The following is a 23,989-nucleotide window of genomic DNA, read 5'->3' as shown; positions in this document are numbered from 1 at the left end:
TAAAAATAGAACTACCATACGACTCAGCAATCCCACTACTGGGTATATACCCTGAGAAAACCATAATTCAAAAAGAGTCATGTACCACAATGTTCATTGCAGCTCTATTTACAACAGCCAGGACATGGAAGCAACCTAAGTGTCCATCCACAGATGAATGGATAAAGAAGATGTGGCACATATACACAATGGAATATTACTCAGCCATAAAAAGAAACGAAATTGAGTTATTTGTAGTGAGGTGGTTGGACCTAGAGTCTGTCATACAGAGTGAAGTAAGTCAGAAAGAGAAAAACAACTACCGCATGCTAACACATACATATGGAATCTGAAAAAAAAAATGGTCATGAAGAACCTAGGGGCAAGATGGGAATAAAGACACAGACTTACTAGAGAATGCACTTGAGGATACAGGGAGTGGGAAGGGTAAGCTGGGACGAAGTGAGAGAGTGGCATGGACATATATACACTACCAAGTGTAAAATAGATAGCTAGTGGGAAGCAGCCGCATAAGCACAGGGAGATCAGCTCGGTGCTCTGTGACCACCTGGAGGGGTGGGATAGGGAGGGTGGGAGGGAGGGAGATGCAAGAGGGAAGAGATATGGGGACATATGGATATGTATAAATGATTCACTTTGTTATACAGCAGAAACTAACACACCATTGTAAAGCAATTATACTCCAATAAAGATGTTTAAAAAAAAAAAGCATCTGACAAACTGCCAAAAAAAAAAAAAAAGAAAGTGGTATATCTGTACAATGGAATATTTGGCAATTAAAAAAAATGAAGTGCTGATACATGTTACGACATGGATGAACCTTGAAACATGATACTAAGTAAAAGAAGTCACCCATAAGACCACATATTATATAATACCATTTACATAAAATGTCCAGAAATGAACAGAGATGGAAAGTAGATTAGAGGCTTCCTAGGACTGGGGAGGTGGGGGAAATGGGAAGTGACTTCACAGTCTTTTTTTTTTTTTAAGGCTGCGCTGGATCTTAGTTGTGGCATATGAACTCATAGTTGCAGCACGTGGAATCTAGTTCCCTGACCAGGGATCAAACCCAGGTCCTCTGCTTTGGGAGCATGGAGTCTTAGTCACTGGACCACCAGGCAAGTCCCATTAGTCTTTATTTTTGGTGTGATGAAACGTTCTAAAATTGACTGCAGTGATGGTTGCACAACTCTGTGAATGTAATAAAAACAGCTGGATTTTATATTTAAATAGGTAAACTCTATGGTATGTGAATTGTATTTCAATAAAGCTGTATTTAAAGAAATAAAAGTATATAAGGTGTGGGGAGAGAAATTAAAATGCACCAACAAGGGGAAGAAAATATAATAACTTCTTTCTCTTGAATTTTCAAGAGTGAGAGCTCTTCCTCTAGAAAAGATGTATAAAAACATAAAGATGTGACTAATTCATGGACTCTAAATGAAAGTCGAGGCACAGTGTCTGACACTGGCTATTTTTCTGTACTATCATATTGTAATCTGTTAAAACAAATACATAGTAAGAATACTATTTTAGCAATATCAGGACTTTCATTTTACAGAAGAAACTTACTTTTATATTTCTGGCTAAGAGGTCACACTATAACTACCTTGTTATTACAGATACAACAAATTATCTGATCAAGTAGCTCTGGTTCATTAAAAAAGCTAATGAAGAAACTATCATTTGTGATTTGGCATTTATGTATATTAATTACATTCAAATATCTAAACAATGCTAGAGATTTTTGGTAAAATTCATTTTTTTTCAAAAGTGCTTATAGTTTTGGGGAGTTTTAGCTTTTTACTGAATGGGGGTGGTTGTGGGATGATAGAATCTGGCTTCCCCAGTACAAAGCTGGGACTCCAAAAGCCCACAAAATTAGCAGAAGGGTGTACTAGCAACAACAGTCCCTTCTCCTGGCCCCAACTAAGGGACTGAAAGGAAAACTGTCTTCACAACAGGAGTGTTAGATGGAGAAAAAATAAAATCTCTTCTAAGAATTTGTAACTGTAAGCTGACTCATGTGGATTTACTGACCACATTCACATTTCCTGGGTGCTCAAAAAGGTTAACATGGTCTCATGTCAAAATTGTTGTCAGGTACTTGAACAGAAAAAAATCAATTCTCTGAGGCAATGAACCTTATAACTAGATCTTAAGGAAATCCCACACTGATTCAGTAACAAGAAATGAGTTCACAGTCAAAAAATCCCCAAAATATAAAAGGAAATAAGTTACTGTTGAGGGATAGGAAAAAAAGTACGACCCCCCCCCCCGCAAAATCTATAGACATACGTAATTTAGGAGATGCAAAATACGTCTAGTGAAAAGAAACTGAAAACAAGGGCAAAGAGAAAGATTATTTTAAAATGCAAAGCAGTTTTGAAAAAGAACTAAAGAAAACTTCTAAATATGAAAAATACAGAAATTAAAAGAAAAAAAAGATTTACAGTTAACTCCTCAACAGAAATAATGGAAGCCAGCAGACAATGGAATATCTTTAATGTACTTAAAAAAAAAAAAACTATCGGGACTTCCCTGGTGGTGCAGTGGTTAGGAATCTGCCTGCCAATGCAGGGGACGTGGGTTCGAGTCCTGTTCCAGGAAGATCAGACATGTCGCGGATCAACTAAGCCTGTGCACCACAACTACTGAGCCCGCATGCCACAACTACTAAAGCCCGCGTGCCTAGAGCCCGTTCTCCACAACAAAGACAAGCTACCGCAGTGAGAAGCCCGCACACCACAACAAAGAGTAGCCTCCTCTTGCCACAACTAGAGAAAGCCCACCTGCAGAAATGAATACTAAATGCAGCCAAAAATAAATAAATAAATTAATTAATATTAAAAATACTATCAATGTAAATATCCCTTCACAGCAAAAATATCTTTCAAAAATGAAGACAAATATAAAGATATTTTCAAACAAAAACTCCATATTTGTGATGAACAGAACCTCATCCAAAGGAAATGCTAAAGGATTTACTTCAAATGGAATAAAGGTCAATGATCCTTAACTGATGATCAGAGATGGGAAAAGAGCAAAAAAGTGGTAATATATAGCTGTATCTATATAAATAGACAGGGCATAAAATAATGATAAAAATGTTTTGTGGAGTTTAAAAAGAAGACAAGATAATTAAAATACATTACAACAATAACAAATAAGCTGGGTGAGAAATGATTACAGTTAAAAGTGTTCCAAGGTCCTTGTATTAATCAGGAAAATGGTAAAAATATTGATTAGGCTTTAATAAGTTAATTATGCATATGAAAGTTTCTAGGGTAGGTACTAAAATAACAGACTTTAAACATGCAAATGAGTAGAGATGGAAATATGGAAGGAAAAATATATAATAATTAAAAGTGGTGGGGTGCATGTAACTAAAGCAGTACTTTGAGGGACATTTATAGTTAAGAATATATATTTAGAAAAGAAGGAAAGTTGAAAATCAAACATACGTGTTCATTAAAAGAAAAAAAACTAGAAAAGAACAGCAAATCAAAGCCCCAAAGCTGAAAGAAGGAAATAAAGAGCAGAAATCAGTGAAATATAAAACAAATATACAATAGAAAAATCATTAAATTCGAAAGTTGGTTCTTTGGAAACATTATTAAAATGAATAAACCCTTGGCAATACTGATGGAGAAAACAAACATACACACACACAAAACCAATACCAGAAATGAAAATGGGCACATCCTGTAGATTCTACAGATATAGATGATATAAAGATATTGTAAGAAACTTTATGCCAAGAGACAATTTAAATGAAACAGGCAAGTTTTTTGAAAAACACAAACAAAAGTGACACAAGAAGAACAAAGATCTGAATAATCCTGTTATCTATTAAAGAAACTACACACTTCAAAATCTTTCCCACATATGGGACTTCCCTGGTGGTCCACTGGTTAAGACTCTGAGCTTCCACTGCAGGGGGCACGGGTTTGATCCCTGGGCAGAGAACTAAGATTCTGCATGCCATGCAGTGTAGCAACCCCCCGCCCAAAAAAACCCCCAAAATAACCAAAAGAAAAAAACTTCCCTACATAGAAAAATCGGGGTCCTAAAGCCTTCACAAGAATTCATCTCGAAAATTTCAGTTAATGAAACAAAGTATAAAACAGGCATGTTAAAGAAGTTAAAGAGGGAGGACAGATTAAAGTCTAACACCCAGTTGGAGCTCCAGAAATAAGAATACAGAAGAGGGGTAGGGGAGTGCTGATGATGGCAATATCTGAAGAGATAATGGCTGAGAATTTCCTAGAAATGATAAAGGACACAAATCCCCAATTCAAAAAGCCCAAGGAAGTAAATTAAGAGAACCACACTTGGGCATATCATAATAAAATAATAAAACATCAAAGACAAAAAAAAAATCTTACAAGCAGTCAGGGGGGAAAATGACAGCTCACATATACAACAATCACAAAAAGATTGAGAGATTTCTCAATAGCAACAAAATAAACCAGAAACAACTATCATTCACGGGTGAGGATAAATTAAAGTCATTTTCATTTAGACAAAAAGCAGAACTCATTCTAAGTAAAGTAAAAACTTCTAAAGTGTCTTCTGCTTCCACCTGAAGTAACAAGGAATCATATTTACTCTCCTACCTGAACCAACCATAAAAATCCTGACAAAATAGATAAAACAATGGTCTGTAAGAATCTAAACATCAAGCAAAGGACAGTGATCTCAGAGAGACGGGAAACAGAGAAGATGAGCCCAACAACTGTTGCAGTTACTGCTTTGAGAGAATTTTCAGGCCATGGTGCAGGAGGGAGAACCCAGGTAGAGCCTAGCAGACTCCCTGAGTTGAGAAGTCAAGAATCCAGAGACATCAAGGCAGCTAAAGTCTATAGGACATAATACTAAAGAAGAGAGAGCTGCATAAAGTGAGAACAACAAAGACGTACAGAGTCCCCCTCAAACATTCAGAGCACTGACTAGTGTATGCACGTAAGGAAACAACCCAAAACTAGGTGAGGGAAAACATCCAAAAGATTAGAAAATATAATGTCTATTCCCACAAGCCACACTGGAAAAACTCATAATTCATGGGACGTTGGATAGAATACTCAGAAAGGTCTTGCATTGGTAGTAGAGAATAATTAGCTCTAGACTGAGCACTGTTCTGGACCCAAGTAACAAATCATAAAAGACCCAAAATGACCAAACTGTTTCCAAGTAATTAACTGCATTCCAGAAAAAAAGCTCTAGGAGATTCATAGAAATATAAAAATATCCGGCACCCACCAGGATAAAACTCACAATGTTTGGCATCCAAACCAAAATACTAGGCATACAACAAAGCAGAAACACATGGTCCATAATGAGAAGATAAAAATCAATCACTCAAAACTGACCCAGAAATGAAACAAATGTTAGGATTAGCAAATAAGGCCATTAGAGTAGTTATTGAAACTGTAATATATATGGTCAAAAAGTTAAGTAGAGACATGGGAGATATAAAATAGACCCAAATTGAACTTTTAGAGATGAAAACTACAATGTCTGAGATGAAAATATACTGAATGGGACTAATGGCAAATTAGACATAGCAGAAGAAAAGATTGGTGAACTTGGAGACAGTAATAGAAACTATCCAAATTTCAAGATACAGAGAAAATACTTCTGTAGTATATACTTCAGGAAAACAATGATCACAGAAAGAAGTTCTAAGATGAAAGAAGAATTGAAGAACAAATCAACTGTGAATCATGTGGGTAAATAAACATTATACTACAAAAAACAGTAACAATAATGTTTAGTTCGGCGAGTAAAAAATGAGATAGAGCTAAATTATTCATCAATCATATATAAGACAGATGAGGCAGAAAAGATCAAAATTAACAAGAGAAGTAAAGCATATAACTTCCAAGTGAGTGGAAACAGTTGTAGTGAAATAAATCTCATCTTCCAAAGATGGATGTCAACAGATAATGCCAAACTGAAAAATCAGGAACTAGCAATCAGCATGTATTTAGAAATGTGTAAATAATTACTAGAAAAAATGGCTAAAAAGTTAAAGGTAGATGTTTCTGAGTCATGAAATAGAAGATGAGTTGAAGTAAGGCTGTTGTCTTTAATTAGAAGCCTTAATAGTACTATGTAACTTTTAAACTATACAGCCAATGAAATAAAAAAAAAATTCTTCAATCAACTTTTCAAAAAGAATATTAGCCAGGAGATATTAAAGAGCCAATACCAAAAAGATTTATGGATATTATATTTCTTACCTGTTAGATTTATGGATACTGTGTATTTTACCATGAAATTGAGTTTCTCTACACTTTATATATACTGAGAAGGGTAATCATTTCTTCAATATTCTGTTGTTAACTAAAGAAAAGGTTTTCAAGTTATTTCTCATGAAATGTAACTCAGAGCTTGTTTAAAAGTTTGGTATAGAAAACTATCTGTTAGAATACCAACCAACAAAAAGTGCATTCATTTAGTATGCTTGGCACAGAAACTGATTTTGGTCAACCCTGTCACAATCAATCATGCTCTGTTTCTGTAGAGGTGAAAGAGTAACAACTAGTGCTCAGGGAAGAAAATGAAAGGAGAAGCTGGAGCAGACCAAGACACTTTTATGGACTTGGTTTTGACTAAAACAGTGCTAGCAACCTTTGGCCAATAAAGGCTAGAGATATGGCAATTTCAGACACTATTTATTCAATTTATAGATGCGGACACTAAGGACATAGAAGGGCGATAAGATAACTTTCTTAGGCTTACACAGTGATTAGCGTAAGAGCCAGCAATACAAACAGTTTGTCATTGGTGGGCCAAAGTTAGCACCAACTGGCTTACTCTTGGAAGAAGATTAGGCAGTAATTCACAAATTGTGTTGGCTCAGGTGCCTGGAAAGGCCATGACTTAGTTGGGGTATGATGCTGCCAAATGTGGACATTGCCTGAGTTACTCAAGGGCTGCTACTCACTCTTCTGTTCCCTATAAACTAAACCCTTCAAGGGAGAATGATGGATTCTAGCCTCAGACCATGAGTACTGAAGAGGCAGGAGAAAGAGAAACAAAGATTGGTCTGGTGTAGGCCAGTGTAACACAGAATAATTCTTTAGACCTAGAGCTGTGAGTCTCTGTCCCAATCCTCAGCAGTATGGTATATACAGAATGGAGCTTGCCAAAGAGCTCTAGAGTTAACATCTATAATCTGCCAATTTAAAAAAACTTAGTCAAACACTTAAAATATAATTAAAACATTAAAAAAACACTGTATTACAAAATGCTGAAGAAAACCACACTCTGCTCACAAGGACAAATAAAAAAGAGCTTTCAAAATTATTCTCAATTTAAAAATTTGTTCTGAAGTGCTGTACTAAAATCAGATAGAGTGCTACATGTTTCTAAAATGTTAGCTTGAAAAATTAAGCCTTCAGTATTGGGGCAATGCTATATGAATGCCTGAGGACAGTTATAAAAACCACATTCACTAATGAAAAAAAAAACGGTTACAGGAAAGAAAGTAGATCCTAATAGTTCTCATTGCAAGGAGAAATTTTTTTTAAATAAATTTATTTTATTTATTTATTTTTGGCTGCATTGGGTCTCCGTTGCTGCGCACGGGCTTTCTCTAGTTGCAGCGAGCAGGGGCTACTCTTCGTTGTGGTGTGTTTGCTTCTCATTGCAGTGGCTTCTCTTGTTGTGGATCAGGGGCTCTAGGGGTGCAGGCTCAGTAGTTGTGGCGCACGGGCTTAGTTGCTTCTCGGCATGTGGGATCTTCCTGGACCAGGGATCGAACCCGTGTCCCCTGCATTGGCAGGTGGATTCTTAACCACTGAGCCACCAGGGAAGTCCCTCTTCTCTTTTTTATTACATCTATATGAGATGGTCAGTATAATTAAATCTACTGTGGTAATCATTTCACAATATATGTAAGTCAAACCATCATGCTGTACATCTTAAACTTATACAGTGATGTGTATCAATCATTTCTCAATAAAGCTGGAAGTAAAAGTAAACATCACCAAATGAACAACAAAAAAGTGTCCCCCAATTTTTTTTTTCCTGGACAAGTTCTCATTTTTGAGGTTGCTCCTTACTGGCTTCAAGAATGTTTACCTGTTACTATGTAAAATACGAACAGAAGCTGTGCCTAAGGTTATTTTGGTCAGGTATAACTTGGTAAGAACATCACTAACAAGTGAACAGCTTTACAAAAGAAAATTATGTTTTAAAGTATCCTAACTTTACTAGTTTTATAAAGTTTATCGAATGCTTACCATGTGTGAGAATACAAAGAGGTGAAAGCATGGACCACGCTCTTAAATAAGAGTTTACAATCTAGTAAGAAACATATACAGAAGCTGTAATCCAAAATAATCCATTAACTGAAAAAACAATACAACACAGTATGTAAACTGGTAGCATGAAAAAGGAAAGCATGACATTTATTTACATTTTCTAAAATGAGCAATATACAATATTATATTTTAGGAAAACCAACCATTCATATTAAGTGTTCAGTCAAGCTTCTTACTTAGCTACCAACAACAGAATCTCTTCTAGCTAAAGTAGAGAAGGAATTAAGCTCTGTTAAGGGTAACAGAGCCAAACTTAATAGATATGAAGATATGAATCCCAAACACACTTTGAGAGCTTCTCCAGGAAAAACTAGACTTCCACTACTACTTAGCATTTCTGATACTAGGAAGCTAGAACAACTAGAAGCTCCCACCACCACCTTTGCCAAAAGATTAACTTCCCTGCCCAAGACTGCCACCTCATGTTGGTCCCAAGCAATTTCAAGTGAGAAGAGCGTGACTGGTCACAGGCCTCTACCTTAGCTATGAGTGGGTATGAGAATATAAATTTTCTGGCATCTGCTTTGGGAAGTCAGGACTTCCAACATGGGAAATTAACAAAACGTTGGGCAGCTGTTCAAAAACGCTGGGTGGTCACAAATGACAAATGTCTACTTCATTAAGTCATTGTTATTTTGTGTTATAGAGAATTTGAAAATAAATCACTTAATCATAAGTCATAGCTTTTTTTTTTTTTTTTCCTTCTTTTTTCGGTATGCGGGCCTCTCACTGTTGTGGCCTCTCCCATCGCGGAGCACAGGCTCCGGACGCGCAGGCTCAGCGGCCACGGCTCACGGGCCTACCCACTCCGTGGCATGTGCGATCTTCCCGGACCGGGGCACGAACCCGTGTCCCCTGCATCGGCAGGCGGACTCTCAACCACTGCGCCACCAGGGAAGCCCCACAGCTTTTAATTCACAAAAATGTAGAAAACATTTTTACTTTAACTCCAATGATTTCCAAATCAATAAAATACCAGTAAGTTTAGACAAACATGTGAAATGAGTACAAAAGCATGCACACTATTTCTAGTAATCCAAATAGTTTTGCAAAAAAAGAATGGTGAAGAGGTCCAATATTTTTAATATGGCTAGAGTAGACATTAATGATTGAAACTTATACCTAATAATGTCATATTCCAGATTAACTGAAATTTACTTAAGGAGAGCTAACTTCCAATTTTAACAATTTTATTTTTAAAATATTATCTAAAATGTATTATATATGTTCCTGCTTAATAAACAAAGTATATAAAATATAATTTAATCTTTCCTTAATGGCTCAATGTCACCATTATAAACAAAATGCAGTGGTCATGAGTAGCTTAAAGACTATTCCAGCAACTACACTTTTTTTTTTTTTTTTTTGGCTGCACCACACAGATTGCATGATCTTAGTTCCCTAATCAGGGATCGAACCCGGAACCCCTGCAGTGGAAGTGTGGAGTCCTAACCACCGGACCGCCAGGGAGTTCCCTCCAGCAACTACACATTAACCAGCCCTTTCACTCAATTTTCCCAGAACTTTGACTTGTACTGTTGCTGTCTTCTAAATCAACAGTGCCTCTGTACACTAATCGGCCCCAAGATAGGCTGCTGCCCTAACAGCATTTACCTGAAGACAGCCAGACTACCAAGCCTTACTCAATGTTTATTCCTTTCTGTTCAACACATATCATCTGCCATCTCCTTTGCATTGGTTTCCAATGCATCCAGGTAAATAAAGATAGTAGTATAGGAATGCCAGGATTTTGGATTTTTGCAATCTGATTCAAGAAACCATGGTTTGTACGGCATATACTGTACAAAAAAGGGAGACTACCTACTGTATAAAAATTAAAATATAGAGTAGGGATTCCCTTCCTTTAATTGGAATAGATCACAAATCAGAGACCTAACTGTTGGACTTAAATGATTTTTTAAAATAATTTACTCTTAGGTTTATGTCTGCCCAGATGGTCACCTAAAAATTATCAGATGCCCATCAGTTAACTGAAGTATTACCATATTATAATATGGACTAGAATTATTCAGCTTGCTGCCAACTTGAATTTCTGATATAAAAAGTTGTTTAAAGCTAATTAGCAGGAGGAAAACTTTATTTTCTCACTTCTTATGCCAAAAGTTTTAATCAAAAAACAAAACAAAAAAAGAGAGAAGCTTACGCCCAGGTCTTAAGCACAACTACTGTAATCATACGATCCTTGCAATCTTCCCTGCCTTCCAATCTGACCTTTCTTTATGATGTTTTCAAAGCCCGTTCCAGGCCAAATTTTACAGTAGCTATATTCTCAGCTAGTCTCTGACTAGCTCTCAAGAGGATATTAGATCAACAGAATTGATAGATTGATAAAATTATCATGATAGATTATGATAAATTAATTGTACACAGAGAGGGAGGCTTTGTTTAGCACTCCCATGTATCATACCACATGTTGATGACTAAATGTCACATTTTCCTTCTAAGGACTTAAAACAAATCTTGTGAGAGGCTCAAAAGACATTTTAAAAACTCAGCCTATCTCACTAGTTATGTGGCGCTTTATAAATTTTAATACCTGTCATATTTTCAATTATAAAAGAAAAGCATGCTTATTTTAGAAAATTTAGAAAACAAAGGTTAAAAGAAAAAGTCTCACTATTCCTGATACATTTTACATGTGTTTTTATGTAAACTCTAAATTCGGATGCACATAAAGTTAACACTCTCTTGGTACTGAAGACAGAAAAAGAAGGCAGGTGTGGCAAGGATAGCAAGAAATGTGGGGAAAAAAGGCATATGATGAGGTTAGGGAGATAGGGTGAGGCCAAAAGGTAAAAGCAGGGTCTTATAAACTATATTAAGCCATTAAAGTTCGTGTGTGTACTTGACTTGCTTTGTTTTGGGGAGGTGTAAGTAATGGGAATAGGTAAGTGGCATGATCAAATTTGCATTTGGAAAAGTTCATTCTAGCTTTAATGTGAAAAACAGAATGGAAGGAGGACAACTGTTTCACCAATTAAGAAAAGATTATAGTAGCCTAAGTGAGAAATTAAGGAACTGGATGGAGGCAGAGAAGATAGAGGGCAGCAAATTCAAGAGAGATTAGGAAATAAAACCGTCAACATTTGGGGATGAATTTGATTTGGGTATAAGGGAAAGGAAGATGTCCTGGACGAATCCTAGGTTTCTAATTTAAATAATCTAATAGATACTGGTGCCATTCATAAAGATAGGGAGCACTACAGTGAGATCAAGTTTTAGGTGTAAGCATTATGCTTTCATAATTAATTTTTGATGTAATCAATTTGAAGAAGATATCTATAGCAAATATCTTTTGTTTGCCTGCAGATCTATTCTCTACCCTTCACTGTGTAGTTTAACTGTATCAGCAGGCAACATCATAAACTAGCTTTCCTTAGGTTTAGTTGAGGGAGCCCTGGAAAGGACCAGATAAAGACAGGAAAGTAGGGAAAAGTAGGGTAAAGTACTTATTCCCTTGGCTTCCTCTCTGTGAGGTTTTTGGTATTTGCCTAACATGCATGTGCTGTAAAAATAGTTAATAGGGAAATAACCTGAGCTGATGGCTGTCTTGTTTAATGTCTTGTTAAATTTTCATGAACAATACAAGCATAATTGTTAAGAACACATGTATTAAGTTCATATAAGTGGAATAAAAGCTTTATAAATGGACTTAAATAAAAGGGGGGGAGTTGTGTCCTTCAACACAAGGTATCATCTCAATAGACTCTTCTTTGTAATCCTCTCATGGGTACCAGTAACTACACCCTCTTGCTCACCCTGGCTAACAGCCTCATGTCTTAATGTTCAGCTATAATCCAATCTCTTTTGAAATAAACCCTCCTTGAATTTTCTCATTTTGAATGTACCACCTGTTTCCTGGTAGATGAGAGACAATGATACAGTCAGTGATAGATACTACATCCAGAGACATGTTAAATATGCAGTTAGGTCTCAAACTTAGTGAAGTCTGGGCAAGAGACATATATCTGAGTCTTCTGTATATAGGTGGTATGGGAATGGATGAGATGACTTATGAAGAAAGTATAACATGAGAAAAGGATAGACTCTTGGATAAAAACTTGAACTGTGGCAACAGCTGGACAGTTAAGAACCAGAAAGAACTAAAATATTGGACAATGATGGCACTTAAGACTGAGGGAGGGCTTCCCTGATGGCACAGTGGTTAAGAATCTGCCTGCCAAGGCAGGGGACATGGGCTCAAGCCCTAGTCCGGGAAGATCCCACGTGCCACAGAGCAACTGAGCCTGTGCTCTAGAGCCCACGAGCCACAACTACTGAGCCCACATGCTACAACTACTGAAGCCCACGCACCTAGAGCCTGTGCTCTGCAACAAGAGAAGCCACCGCAATGAGAAGCCCGCATGGCAATGAAGAGCAGCCCCCGCTCGCTGCAACTAGAGAAAGCCCGTGCACAGCAACGAAGACCCAACACACCTAAAAAATAAGCTAATTAATTTTTAAAAACAAAACCAATAATGATGGTAACTACTTTATCAATAATGATGGTAACTACTTTATCAATATAACCTCCTCACAACAACTTTATGAAGAATATATTAGTGTAGCAACACTCCAAAAAACGGTGAAGAACCTGCCATGACCGTAAGATTAAAAGCAGAATGAATATACAATTGAATCAAAAAGAATGAAGTACCCAGGAGGTGAAAGACCAAAGAAAGCTGGAAGGACCCTGCTCCCTGACTTCAAATGATGCTACAAATCCACAGTAATCAAAACAGTAGCGTACTGGCATAAAAACAGACACACAGATCGATGGAAAGGAACAGAGAGCCCACAAATAAACCCATGCATATACAGTCAATTAATTTATGACAAAGGAGCCGAGAATATACAATGGGGAAAGGACAATCTCTTCAATAAATGGTGTTGGGAAAACTGGACAGCTACATGCAAAAGAATGAAATTTGATGGCTCTCCTACAACATATACAACAATTAATTAACTTAAATGGATCAAAGACTTGAACATAAGACCTTACACCATAAAGCTCCTAGAAGAAAAAGATAAGCAGTAAGCTCCTTGACACAGGTCTTGGTAAAGATTTTTGGAATATGACAACAAAAGCAAAGGCAACAAAAGCTAAAATAACTACATGTGACTGCATCATACTTAAAAGCTCTGTACAGCAAAGGAAGCCATCAACAAAATGAAAAGGCAACCTACTGAATGGGAGAAAATATTTGCAAATCATGTATCTGGTAAGAGGCTAAAATCCAAAATATATAAAAAAACTGATACAATCCAATAGCAAAAAACCAACAATTTGATTAAAAAATGGACAGATCTGAATATACATTTTTCCAAAGACACACAGATGGCCTACAGGTATATGAAAAGATGCTCAACACCACTAATCATCAGGGAAATGCAAATTAGAACCACAATGAGACACCACCTCACACCTTCAGAATGACCATTATCAGAAAGACAAAAAATAAGAAGTACTGGTGAGGATGTGGAGAAAAGGGAACCCTTGAGCACTGTTGGGAATGTAAACTGGTGCAGCCACTATGGAAAACAGTATGACAGCTCCTCAAAAAATTAAAAATAGAACTACAATATAATCCAGCAATTCTACTTCCAGGCATTTATCTGAAGAAAATAAAAATACTAACTTGAAAATATATATGTACCCCCATGTTTACTGCAACCTTATATACAACAGCCAAGATATAAAAACAATCTAAGTATCCATCAATGGATGAATGGATAAAGAAAATGAGGTATATATACATAATGGAATACTATTCAGCCACAAAATAGAAGGAAATATTGCCATCTGTGACAACGTGGATGGACCTTGAGGCCATTACACTACGTGAAAAAAGTCAGACACAGAATGATAAAACTGTATGATCTCTCTTATATGTGGAATCTTAAAAAAAAGAACAGATGGGTGGTTGCCAGAGGAGGAGGGTGGGAAGTGGGAAAAATGGGTTGAGTGAGTCAAAATATAAAGAAGAAAAATAAAATTAAAAACAAAGTAGAATGAACACATACACACACATCTATCTGTATCTCCATCCTTAAAGAAGACACATACATCAATGTTTACTGTAGCATTCCATAATAACAAAACACTAGAAATAATCCAAAATGTGCATCTTATCAGGTAAATGGATAAACTGTAATACAGTCAGATAATGTAATATTATATACTAGCACGTGAAATAAACTAGAATGAAATAATTCAACACAGTTAAATCTCAGATACATGATGCTGAGTGAAAACAGAAAGTTGACATTTATATAAAGGATTCTTCAACATACACAAATCAATCAATGTGATACACCATATTAACAAACTGAGGAAGAAAAACATATGATCATCTCAATAGATGCAGAAAAAGATTTCGACAGAATTCAACACCCATTTATGATAAAAACCCTCCAGAAAGTGGGCATAGAGGGAACTTACCTCAACATAATAAAGGTCATATATGACAAACCCACAGCCAACATCATCCTCAATGGTGAAAAACTGAAACCATTTCCACTAAGATCAGGAACAAGACAAGGCTGCCCACTCTCACCACTATTATTCAACATTGTTTTGGAAGCTTCAGCTACAGCAATCAGAGAAGAAAAAGAAATAAAAGGAATCCAAATCGGAAAAGAAGAAGTAAAGCTGTCACTGTCTGCAGATGACATGATACTCTACATAGAGAATCCTAAAGATGCTACCAGAAAACTACTAGAGCTAATCAATGAATTTGGTAAAGTACCAGGATACAAAATTAATGCACAGAAATCTCTGGCATTCCTATACACTAATGATGAAAAATCCAAAAGTGAAATTAAGGGCACACTCTCATTTACCACTGCAACAAAAAGAATAAAATACCTAGGAATAAACCTACCTAAGGAGGCAAAAGACCTGTATGCAGAAAACTATAAGACACTGATGAAAGAAATTAAAGACCATACAAATAAATGGAGAGATATACCATGTTCTTGGATTGGAAGAATCAACATTGTGAAAATGACTCTACTACCCAAAGCAATCTACAGATTCAATGCAATCCCTATCAAACTACCAATGGCATTTTTCACAGAACTAGAACAAAAAATTGCACAATTTGTATGGAAACAAAAAAGACACCGAATAGCCAAAGCAATCTTGAGAATGAAAAAAGGAGCTGGAGGAATCAGGCTCCCTGACTTCAGACTATTCTACAAAGCTACAGTAATCAAGACAGTATGGTGCTGGCACAAAAACAGAAATATAGATCAATGGAATAGGATAGAAAGCCCAGAGATAAACCCACACACATACAGTCACCTTATTTTTGATAAAGGAGGCAAGAATATACAATGGAGAAAAGACAGCCTCTTCAATAAGTGGTGCTGGGAAAACTGGACAACTATATGTAAAAGAATAAAATTAGAACACTCGCTAACACCCTACACAAAAATAAACTCAAAATGGATTAAAGACATAAATGTAAGGCCAGACACTATAAAACTTAGAGGAAAACATAGGCAGAACACTCTATGACATAAATCACAGCAAGATCCTTTCTGACCCACCTCCTAGAGAAATGGAAATAAAAACAAAAATAAATAAATGGGACCTAATGAAACTTAAAAGCTTTTGCACAGCAAAGGAAACCATAAACAAGACCAAAAGACAACCCTCAGAATGGGAGAAAATATTTGCAAATGAAGCAACTGACAAAGATTAATCTCCAAAACTTACAAGCAGGTTATGCAGCTCAGTATCAAAAAAACAAAGAACCCAATCCAAAAATGGGCAGAAGACCTAAATAGACATTTCTCCAAAGAGATATACAGATTGCCAACAAACACATGAAAGCATGCTCAATATCAGTAATCATTAGAGAAATGCAAATCAAAACTCCAATGAGGTATCACCTCACACCAGTCAGAATGGCCATCATCAAAAATTCTACAAACAATAAATGCTGGAGAGGGTGTGGAGAAAAGGGAACCCTCTTGCACTGTTGGTGGGAATGGAAGTTGATACAGCCACTATGGAGAACAGTATGGAGGTTCCTTAAAAAACTAAAAATAGAACTACCATACGACCCAGCAGTCCCACTACTGGGCATATACCCTGAGAAAACCATAATTCAAAAAGAGTCATGTACCACAATGTTCATTGCAGCACTATTTACAATAGCCAGGACATGGAAGCAACCTAAGTGTCCATCGACAGATGACTGGATAAAGAAGATGTGGCACATATATACAATGGAATAATACTCAGCCATAAAAAGAAATGAAATTGAGTTATTCGTAGTGAGGTGGATGGACCTAGAGTCTGTCATACAGAGTGAAGTAAGTCAGAATGAGAAAAACAAATACCATATGCTAACACATATATATGGAATCTAAAAAAAAAAAAATGGTCATGAAGAACCTAGGGGCAGGACGGGAATAAAGACGCAGACCTACTAGAGAATGGACTTGAGGACATGGGGAGGGGTAAGGGTAAGCTGAGACAAAGTGAAAGAGTGGCATGGACATATATACACTACCAAATGTAAAATATATAGCTAGTGGGAAGCAGCCGCACAGCACAGGGAGATCAGCTCGGTGCTTGTGACCACTTAGAGAGGTGGGATAGGGAGGGTGGGAGGGAGGGAGATGCAAGAGGGAAGAGATATGGGGATATATGTGTATGTATAGCTGATTCACTTTGTTATAAAGCAGAAACTAACACACCATTGTTACCAATTATACTCCAAAAAAGATGTTAAAAAAAAAAAGAATGTTAAGAAACAGACCTGTATACACCTGAAACTATCACAACATTGTAAATCAATTTAAAAAAATCAAATATATTTCTGTATGTTAGCAACAAAATATAACTGAATTTCAAAATGATTTACAATTGCATCAAAAGCATGAAACTTTCTCTTCCTCAAAAAACACTGAAAATGAAAAGGCAGGACACAGACTGGGAGAAAATATCTGCAACGCATATATATAGCTAGCAAAGGACTTGCATCCAGAATATATAAGAGAATTCTTTAAATTTAATAATAAAATACATGGGAATGATAAAGTCTGGAAAGTGGTTTCTCCTGAGGACAGAAGAAAAATACAGAAAATCTTGATTAAAACTATGCTTATTTTGTTTAAAAATTGCTGGGTAGTGGGTATCTAGGCCTTTATTACAATTGTATTTATTCGTTGCTCCATGCTTAAAATATTTCTAATTAAAAAAGAAAAGGTTAACACTGTACTCAAAGAGAAAGTTTAATTCATAGTAAATTATCATAGTCACTAGACATTTAATGAAGGATTTTTTCCCATGTCTTATTCACCTATGTTTATTTGATGTTAAGCACAGGACACAGATAAATATATGTAAAATTGGAGAAAAGAAAAAGATTCAGTCATATCTCTAGTTTCTTACTAGCCATTTCTATTTAATTGCTTAAATGCTTCCCTCATCACTTCGAACAACTTATTAAAAACTGCAGTTCACTGATCTTTCTCCACACCATGGACTCAAAGTTTTATTTTCTTTGCTGATTCCATCATATTTAAGTCACAGGGACAGCATGCTGCTTAGGAGCACAAGCTTTATAACCAAACTGCCTGGGTTCCCATCTTAAATTTACCACTCAAAAATTGCCTGGCTTTGGGCAAGTTACTTAATGTCTCTGTGCTTCCGGACAAATGCTGAATACATACATACAAGGTGCTCAGAGCTAAACCTGGCAAATAGTCCTGCTCAATAAATGTTAACCATTCTTTTTAATCTTCTTCCTATTGCTATTATTACAACTACCTCCTGACTCCTCTTTGTCTCTTCCTTTGTTCCCCCTATGTCAAGGAAGGTACTAAGTACTGTTGATTGTTCCCAGAACAATCTGACCTTCTCCCTATTTCTGGTTACCAGTAGTGGAGGTCTAGACTACTACAGCCTTCTTCCTACAAGCTTTGCTTTTCTTCAATTCCTCTCTATTCCAATGTGTTATATACTACTGTCAGATTAATCCTTATCCCCTTCCATAAAACCCTCTTTCCTATAGCATAAGTAGTTCTATGAGGCTCTATAGAAAAAAAAAGTATTTCACAGTGAGTTCCCAATTAACCACTACTATTAAAAAGTATGGTGGTAGAAAGTCTCAAGGTTGAATTTTAATCCTACAAATATCAAAGCAAGCTAAATTTATTACTATAAGAGGAGCAACAATATATTATAAATTGCCTTTGAGTAGCATTAGTAGTTCCCTATTAGGTCAGCAATCACTCAGTTCCCTATTAGGTCAGCAATCACTCCTAACATAGTTTGAGATATGATTTAGTATAAAAATCACCAGTCTGGGGCTTCCCTGGTGGCGCAGTGGTTGAGAGTCCGCCTGCCGATGCAGGGGACACGGGTTCGTGCCCCGGTCTGGGAAGATCCCACATGCCGCAGAGCGGCTAGGCCTGTGAGCCATGGCCGCTGAGCCTGCGCGTCCGGAGCCTGTGCTCCACAACGGGAGAGGCCACAACAGTGAGAGGCCCGCGTACAGCAAAAAAAAAAAAAAAAAAAAAAAATCACCAGTCTTTTTTCAGTAATCACTTACCTCTCTCTGGGCCCTAGTCTCTTGCTATTAAAAAAAAATTACAGATGTGTCATTGATCTCTATGCTCCCAGACCCTAGAAGGTAACACTAATTGAGCACAACATTCTTTCCTGATGAATCCAGAGTAAGCAGAGTTATCCAGGAAATTAATACCAATGGAGGACTGGCAGAAGTGAACCTATGTGTCATTTTGAACTACACAGTCTCTGGAGTTTCTCCTAATTTTAAACTTTAAAGGTCTGTGATTCTATTCTAAAGCTCTATGAATCTACATAAAATTCCTCTCATTTAAAATTTATAATTCATTTAAAACTACTTCCAGAAATCTAGAAAGCACCCTGAAATCTTTCATACAAATTATTTTTGTATAGCTTCAAAGTAATTTGGTTTAAATTTTAAAACTGTATTTTGAAACAAATATCATTGTGATGTTTCAGTACTAACTCATACGTAGTTGAGAATGCATTTTGGAACACTATTAAAATGGGCCCAGAAATTTGATATGGGCACACAAAAGTTATACAACTACTCTTTGAAATGTAGTTCCTGAAAATTTGAACAACATGAAACTCAACTTTTTTTTTTTTTTTTTAGCATTTACCTTTTTTCTTCTTTTGCTCTCAGCTGTTCTTCCTGTCTCAAAACTTGAACCATTACAGATTCAAAAACTCCACTTGTCAAGCCTGCCAAACTTCGTGGTGTTGACCGGCGCCTTGTTGAAGTACATGCAGTTCCCTTCTCATCCTCCAATCCATAATAGCCTCTAGATGTAACTGCTATCGTTGTCTTTTCTCTCAAGTGCCTTGGAGAAGAATAAGTCAATTCACAGGTCAAATCTTCTGGGTAAGAAATAAACCCCCTTAACCAGCATCTTAAGAAGAATCCTTTTTGCTAACTACATAAAAATTTAGTTAAACCTTGCTTAGCTATGTTTCAGATTTTTATCCTCCCTACATAATTTCTAATTTTCCTTACTCATGTCATAAAGTCAGTCTGAGTGATAGTCTCTTCCCTACATTAAAAAAATATAAAATTGAAGCACTAAAATTAAGAATTAAAGATCTCTTTAATGAAAAAATTTTATTGTTTGCAAAATTAAATGTAGCTTATCTTTACATCTCTTCATATATTTCATACTACTATATCATTACTATGGAAAAATATACAATCACACAAAAACATTCTGGGAGAGAAAATTTATGATATATAAACACTTTGCAGTAATTATAAACAAATGAAGCACTACAATATATAATTTTAAGTTGTAAGCATTACAATATATAATTGTAAATTTAGAAACCTTCTGACTAAACTATAAAAAGAACGTAGGAATCTAGATTTCCTCTTCAACCTCACCATAAATGTCTCCCTACCCTATGGTATTTATTATTACACTAAGATACTAGTCTAATGCTTAAAGGATGAAAAATTTTCTTAGCAGTTTGCTTAATTATCCATAAATTGTCTTAATGAATTTGGATTAAAACTATTTACACTGAAGAAAGAAACATTAATCTTATAAAATTTTAAGTCTAGAATAAAAACTGAATCCTGAATTTATGAGTTAATTGTAAATCTATATGAGTTAATCGTAAAAAGCACCAGGGAAAATATCTGCTGTTCTACCTCTGCAAAACATCCCAGAGCCTCTGAAGGCTTTGTACATGTTGTTTCTACAATGGTAAAATCAAGTCAATCTTAAAGTAAGCATTCAATATGCTGGATAAGAATCTATGTAAATTAAAATTTGACCCTGTAGTCATATTTTCCTGCTTTCCTATAGGCACAGGCTTTATGTAATATAAAATAAGCTAAAGGTTCACCGAAACATAAACCTTTATGGCATGAAATATAATCAAACTCCTGCCCATCTTGGACTATATTTACAATGGTTTATTACTCTAAGTTAGAGTAACTTTATAACAATCTTACTCTCAGGCCATCTAGGTCCCATGAATAGTATGACTGCAAGGTTCTACTGAACTGTGGCACTATTATGTGTTTTCTTTATTATGAGATAACATTTTAACTAATTCAGCTTTAGGCAGGGCATAAACTTTTAAACTGGTTTTCTAGTAATGCTAAAGAACTTGAGCTAATCTATCCATACTGTTTCAGGCTGTGATCTTTTAAGCACAACAGCATACATCTATATAGTGGCTAACTGGCTGGGAGTAAGGAATGTGGGCCCAAGGAAAATAAACTGGCAATAACAGATACTGAATGGCTATACCTGGGTTCATTTTAGCATAGTGTTCACACTGGCAAACTAACTAGTTCTGTAATTTTAATTATTTCCTCATCGATACTAATGGAAAAGAACATTAATGGACAATATTACACTGAAATGTGATGACATGTCAGAGGTTACACGGTATGTAGAGCACTGGGGATAAGGAGAGTTGAGGGAAATATTAAGTCATATGGCTTATAAACTGTCATGTAAACAAGTCAGAAACTAAATTTTACCCTTTAACTTCAGTCTTATAAGTAGAGATGGTGAAGTTATAAACTACTTTTTTAAACAGTATTTTCTCATAACAAAGAGGAATTCATATCCTTTATTACTCATCAGAAATAAGAATTTATAAGTTTTGATATTTATCATTCATAACCCAAATACAAAGAAAACGATGATGCTTCTCTTGTATCAATACATAAAGATGAAAGGGTCTAAGGAAAAGAATTCTCATACATTAGTGGGTATGTAAAATTGGCACAGCCTTCTTGGAAGTCAATTTGGTAATGATCATTAAGATTTAATGTGCACATATCCTTTGACCCATCATGCTTCTAGGAATTTACCCTATAGACATATATCCACAACTGTGAGCAATAACACACACACACAAAGTATTGTTTGTCATTCAAAAAGAACAATCTGGAAACAAATGTCCTTCGATAGGAGACAGGTTAAATAAAGTCATGTACATCACAACATGCAATACCATCATCCATTAAAAGCAACAGGTAAATCTGTATGTACTCACTATAAAAGATGTCCACATTACACTGCTGAATGTAAAGAAGTTGTTTTGGGGTAAAATATATATTTTTACCCCAGAAGGAATTATATACAAGTATATGTAAACATACATATGGCATCCAGTAGTGTGTGCTTGTGTACATGTTCAAACTCTCACCTAGATTACTTCAATCTCTTTGTGACACGTCTCCTGACTTCTACTCTGATCTCCCTCCAGTCTATCCTTCAAGCTGCAACCCAGGTAATCCTTTTAAAAAGCCTATCAGATTATGTCATTGCCCTGCTCTGTCTCTTCCAAAGCCTTCCAGTTATACTTAAAATACCATGCAAAGTTCTGATGGCTTACAAGAGTTAGTATGATATGGCCCTCATCTACCTCTTCAGACCCTATTTTCTGTAACTCTGACCTTAGCTTTTTGTGCTCTGGCCACAAAAGTCTCCTTGTTATTCTCAGTCACACCAACATCTGATTTGCACTTGATCGCTCTCCTGTAAGGCACTTTCCCCCCAGATATTTGTATGGCTAGGCACTATCACTTCATTCAAATCTGTATTCAAATATCACCATATTTGAGAGGACCTTCCTGATTTCACAGAGAAAATGGTAGTTTTAAAGAATCCTGTAAAGGATTCCCTGTCATTCTCTATTGTTTTACTCTGGTTTCTTTTTCTTCATGTTACTTATCATACATTAATTATCTGTTTATTTGGTAATTATCCATATCCTCACCAGAATGAAAGCTCCAGGAGGATAAGCACTTTGTTTTGTTAATGGCTGTTACCTTCAGAGCCTCAAACTGTGGTATATAGATATAGTATTTGGAAGGATACAAGCCAAACCATTTATTTTTCATTTTAAATTTACACACATAAAGTTGAAAAATTCTACTCATCTATTTTGTCCACAGTAAAAGAACACTGATTAAACATTTGTTACTAACTAGTACTTGAGTTTTCATACATCAGAGAATAAAAGGCAATAAAATAAGATGAAAATAAGTCTCACCTCCAAATAAGAATTGTCAGATAATCTGCAATCAAATAATACACTAAAATAACTCCCCCTTCCCAAAATTCAAGTTTTCCTTCCTATTAGGAAAATTATTCCATGAAATCAGTCTGACAGTACTTTGAAAATAACAGATTGCTAACTATAAGCAAAAGCTAAGCAATAATTATGGTTGATTCATTGAGTTTTACAGTTACCCTTTTACTTTTTTTTTTCCCTCACAAAGAAAGCATGAAAAGGTCTTTTCTGTGGTGTTGATGCATTCCAAGTTTCAGAATTCAGAGGTGCAATTTTGTTCAAAATTATTAAAATAAGTATTAAGGTGGAAGTAAACTGATATTAAGTTTTACTTAAGGTTAATATTTGGACTGACCCTCTACTATAAAAAGATGATTGGAAAGGTTTCCGCTATTACATGATTTTACATTACCAAAACAATGTAGAAGTGTCACCTATAAAAAGTTTATCTGTCCACTTAAAAGTTGGAAACAGAATCATCTAATGTGCTTTAAAATGTTCCAAATGAAGAGTTTCAGTCACTTTTTAAACCCGTTTACTTAAAAAAATATTAAAATGCAATATAGCCCTCAGGGTCCTGACAAGAAAGAGATAATACTCAAAAGGAGGTGATGTTTAATGAAGACACCATTTACAAATGTGCAGGTAAGGTTAAGGGAAACTAGGAAGGGATGGTGAAGCACTCGTGGACTAGCTAGAGAGCATTATTATCACTCTAGGCTCAACAGGGAAAGGGGAGGGAATAGTTACTAGAACCAAGAAGCTGTCATTGTAGAGGAGGGCCACACGATGATGATGCAGTTACTGAAGCCCAGCAAAGAAGAAGCTGTTAGAATAAATATCCCTACCTCTCTGTCAGTGCCTCCAACTGACTGAACCCAATCAGAAGCCAGAAAACAAGGCAGACCAGTTATAACAGTCCTTAGAGATCAGCTTCCTGGGGCACAGAGCATAGTGCACAAGGGTGGAGAATAGATTTGAAGGTGCAAATGAAGATTATCCAGCACAACAGGAACTTAGTATTCGTTTTCAAGAGCAACTAACTGAA

The 23,989-nt window shown here is 36.0% G+C and overlaps 1 protein-coding gene across 1 annotated transcript in view; it reads right to left on the bottom strand.

Moving 5' to 3' along the window:
* BRD10 (bromodomain containing 10) overlaps nucleotides 1-23,989 on the bottom strand; it is a gene marked incomplete at its 5' end in the record, with an annotated part of 106,340 nt that overhangs the window by 57,739 nt on the left and 24,612 nt on the right. Inside the window, one exon of the mRNA XM_022573673.3 lies at nucleotides 19,530-19,730. Coding sequence (XP_022429381.2) covers nucleotides 19,530-19,730 — 201 coding nt within the window. The remainder of the gene's footprint in view (nucleotides 1-19,529; nucleotides 19,731-23,989) is intronic.

The sequence above is a fragment of the Delphinapterus leucas genome, chromosome 6 (genome assembly GCF_059928025.1).
Source record: "Delphinapterus leucas isolate spDelLeu-1000000601 "Yukka" chromosome 6, BTC_Dleu_Yukka2, whole genome shotgun sequence".
NCBI lineage: Eukaryota > Metazoa > Chordata > Mammalia > Artiodactyla > Monodontidae > Delphinapterus > Delphinapterus leucas.
The sequence above is the reverse complement of the archived record's forward strand: the minus strand, read 5'-3'. Positions and strand labels throughout refer to the sequence as shown.